The sequence below is a fragment of the Pseudoliparis swirei genome, chromosome 24, assembly GCF_029220125.1.
Source record: "Pseudoliparis swirei isolate HS2019 ecotype Mariana Trench chromosome 24, NWPU_hadal_v1, whole genome shotgun sequence".
NCBI classification, from domain to species: Eukaryota; Metazoa; Chordata; class Actinopteri; order Perciformes; family Liparidae; genus Pseudoliparis; species Pseudoliparis swirei.
Window position 1 is genome coordinate 14,708,642 of NC_079411.1, and position 4,381 is coordinate 14,713,022.

General features: G+C 48.2%; 1 protein-coding gene across 7 annotated transcripts in view; it reads right to left on the reverse strand.

The window, feature by feature from the left end:
* Nucleotides 1–3,354, reverse strand: part of sh3pxd2aa (SH3 and PX domains 2Aa) — a 96,358-nt gene extending 93,004 nt beyond the window's left edge. For all 7 annotated transcript variants that reach the window (XM_056409398.1, XM_056409396.1, XM_056409395.1 and 4 more), the window contains exon 1: nt 2,600–3,354. In XM_056409398.1, coding sequence (XP_056265373.1) covers nt 2,600–2,764 — 165 coding nt within the window. In that variant the 5' untranslated portion in view covers nt 2,765–3,354. The remainder of the gene's footprint in view (nt 1–2,599) is intronic.
* Nucleotides 3,355–4,381: the final 1,027 nt, after the last annotated feature.

Genomic DNA, 4,381 nt, shown 5'->3' on the forward strand with positions numbered 1-4,381 from the left:
GTGTTACAGGCTGTATATCTCCTACGGCTTTCAGAGCATTAATATTGCTTCAAACAACGATAATATGTATGGATCTAGAGGAGTAATATCTACCTAAGCAGAGAATGAAGTCTCTCTTTCTCTGTCTGTGTGTTGTAATCAGAGCTTCTCGTCTCCGTGTTCACATGGCGGCCGGCCGTGTGCCTTTTAATGCATGTTATGTTTGTGCATGTTATTGCATGTTATGATAATGCATGTTATGTGTGTGCATGTTATGTTAATGGTGTTATGTTAATGCATGTTGTTTTTGTGCATGTTAATGCATGTTGTGTGTGCATGTTATTGCATGTTATGTTAATACATGTTATGTTAATGCATGTTATGTTAATGCATGTTATGTTAATACATGTTATGTTTGTGCATGTGTGTGCATGTTAAGTGAGTGTGTGTTATGTTAGTGCATATTAATGCACATTATGTTAATGAATGTTACATTAGTGCACATGTTCTGTTAATGCATGTTATGTTAATGAATGGTATGTTAATGGCTGTAATGTTGGTGCATGTGTGTGCATGTGTGTGCATGTTAAGTGAGTGCGTATTATGTCAATGCCTGTTATATCAGTGCATATTAATGCATGTTATCTTGCTGTTGTTTTTCCTATTAGCACTTTTAGCACTGTTAGCTTCTAGCAACGAGCTCACAGTGTAGAGATGTGTAGAGGCCACAGAAAGGCTCTTTGTTCAGCAGTGAGCCCCTTCAGGGATGGAGCGAGAGGCAGGAAGCAGTTAGCTTAGGTCCTTATGCTTACCATCATAAAACTGCAAGCAGTGGGAAGCAGCTCGCCCGGCTCCGACCTCATAACTTTGTGTTTACATTGCAGGTGCACTATGGTAACTCTTCACCTCACAAGATTCCAGAACAGGACTTGTCCTTGAACGATTAATCACCGCCCCACACCCTTTTAGTGGACGTCATGCCGGTGTCACTTGCCTCGACATGAGTAGGTTGCAGCCTAGGAGTGGCTGTCCACAGCGCTTCACTTTCAGAAATGGTGGTTCCCGTGAGACACAAACACAACAGGCGACCCTTTAACACCTCATGTTTGGTCCTCCACAAGGTTGAGTCACCCACCAAGCACACATTCCACGGGGTGCCAGAGCCATTCAGCGCGTTCCCTGTTCTCACGTGAACATGGCGAACTGTTGAGGAAATGCACACGACTAAACGACCCAACATGAACGTAAGGGCCTTGAGAAACTCGTTGATACTGTGACATAATCGAGAAGCCATGTGGACATCCAGTTCCAAGGCTGTGGCTATTTCTTACACAGGGGCCATAGTTAAGTTAGCTTGTAATCAAATAAACACAACATAGCTGTCACACAGCAACCCTGGGGGGGGAACACATGCACAAGACCCGCAGAACAGGACGAGGGAGGAGGAGGGGACTCGTTTCCTGACCCGGGACTCTGTACAGTGGTGCTTTAACAGTGTCAAGAGTTTCAGGTGTCACTTTCACTGGGGACACCCCTGTGTGAAGTGTGTATGGGTGGCATCCTCGACTAAGTGGGCTAATTGTGTCCACATAACGGTCGACCCAAGGGGTCTGCAGGACTGTAATTGCGTCCGAGCAAGTCATTTATTATGACTTGTTTATGAGCTTAAAATAGGATCTGAACTGGGGCCAACGAGCGCAGGGCCCCAACACAGGACTCACACCTGTAACAAGTGTAGTATTGATGAAGACGGCCACAGGAGGGTGGGATCAAGAAGGTAATAATAACCACTGAAGGCCTGTCGGGGGAAATGTGGAGGATCTCATGTGGCCTACATTCTTGAAAAGCAAAAAACTGATTTATGACAGACTTTAAACTAAAAGAAACTACATAAAAAAACGAAGGTTTTAGATGGACTTTGAGGCCTGTCCGAGCTCCACAACGGCTACTGGACCCTCAAGAACGAATTTGTAAACTCAATTGTGAAAGCCAACGAGGACAAGGAGCCGAAAGGAATGGGCGGGGAACACAAACACCATTAAATGTATCCAACTCCATCTGCTGATGAAGAGCATGTGATGTTATCAAGGAGCTGCAGAACTACATTTAACTCATGTTTATTTATGTATAAATCCATATGCGTGTATTTATATATGATAATATATACTGTATGTTAATTATACATCAGAAGAAAGGAAAGTGTTCCACTGAGATTTAAAGAATCCAGACGAGATACTTCTCCCTTACAGTGCCATACCCCCCCCCCCCACACACACACACACACACACACACACACACACATACACATACACAGGTCTGTCTGAAGATAGTTGAAGATTCATTACCAACATTCATAACCAGGTCATAATCCCGCAGCTCCAGGCTGCCTGTGTGGCAGTAGCTACCCACTCATGACACCCACTGGGTGTCAGCTCGTAACTCTTGTGTGTGAGCAGGCACCCCGCTGAGCGCGAGCTTAGCGGCGGTTCCTCACATAGCTGCTAGCCCCATGTCGTTGACTCCATGCAGCCTCAGCGCGGGGAGCAAGGCCACATAGACGCGTCTGAATGGGACAGACACGGTGAGAGGGGGGGGGGTGATGACGAGGCGGGCAACTCACGTAGTGTTTGGACGGATTGCGCCTCTTCTCCACGTCCACGACTTTCACGTCCAGCACAGTCCGGAACTGCATCTTGACCCTGCAAAGGCTCTGCATAGAAGCGACAGACAGGCTGCGGCGGCTCTGGGGAAGCGATCTCGTATCACGGGAGAGCGATCCCGACATTCATCGCTGTCGGGCGGCCGGTTAAGTGAGCAGCTCGCGCGCCTCACTCGCGCTGTCAATGTGATTAGAAACCCCGCTCGATAGTACGCGCTGAAGGCTCCCGGGGAAATCCACACAGCAGCGTGTCTCCAGGCAGAGAGCGGTGTTCGCGGCTGGCCAGTTGGGGCGGCGCGCGCGGGTGGGGGTGGGGGGGAGAAGGACCGCGGCCACCTCGGATGAGAAGAAACAAAGTGCAGCCGCTCTTCCTTTGTCCTCCGCGGTCACTACCGAGAGGACAGCCGCACACCTGGAGCTCACAGGGGGGGCTGTCCGAAGGGAGCCGGCGGAACCGAGCGGCTCCAGCAGGCGCAGTAGATTTTTTTTTAAGGAACGGAGTGGGATGGGCTTCACGCGCACGTCCTCAGGGCTACTTGAATAAAGCACCACCAAAAAAAACATTAGTCTGTGCCTCCCTCTGCGAGAAACGAGCGTCTGCGAGCAGCCGAGACACGCCGGGACTGTCTCATGTCACTCGTCCGCCTCGGGCCGCAACTCTCCCCCTGAGTATCGAGCCGATGAACCCGGCGACATGCACGCGGGCATGACTTCGACGCGAGCGGTGTGTTATTACTTTAAAGGGGCAGCGCTCCTCCAGGCTCTGAGTCACGAGCCGCTTTCTGGCCGGAGACGCGAGCGACTGGAGATATGGATACAGATGTTTCAAAGCCGACCAATCAGCAGCCGCCTGCTCTACATGAGAGCCAATTACCGACCGAACACTGCCCCCCTGCGCACACAGCGACACCCGCACGCGCGCAGGCGGAGGGAGCCCAATCTCGAGGCTGCGCGTCTTCTTGTTGTTTACCTCATGAAAGATGCATCGAGACGCTGAACAGGTTTTCAGAGCAGTGTCACCCTTTAAGAGGCAGGGGAATAGGATCACACATGAAACAGATGTAAACTATTAGAACCCGCCGTGTTAACTTTTATTAAGACAATATTATTGGAAGTTTCAGAATGTTTGAATGTGCAAGTTACACATGTTATCAAATGTGCTCATTTCTATATACATATCCAGATGATACATCTGAATAATATAAAGCCAGGTTAAACATCTGCTTCATTATTTAATTGTGTTGATCAGTACAGATGTACAACCGCCAGACTGCAGACAACATGGCTGTTCTTGGCACAAATATAAACCGGTATTAAGTGCCACATCACCTTGCATGGACACAATGAGTCTGCCAACTCTTTAAACCCTGGCTGCTTTAGATGCATATTTGAGGCTCCAGGCTAAGGAACCATTTAGATATGATATTACTTTATTCATTTTCTTTATTCATTTCTTAATTTGGAGCGGGGAAATTTCATTATGATGCTCACCCTATTGTAAGGGCACTTCAGCCCTTATTCCAAAACAAACTTTTGGATGGCATGTACGATGTTTACAGGGATGAGGTTGCTCAACAGACAATGCACCTTTTCATTGCTGGTCATGGGTCGGGCCCTTTGATGTTGAGAGATCTTTAACTTTGTCTCTTTGGTGGTTCTGTGTGTTGGGTCGATATTTGTTGTCAGACTTCCACTGTGTGGGATTCATCTCTGCTGTTGTTGATGTCTTGGTCTCAGCCAACG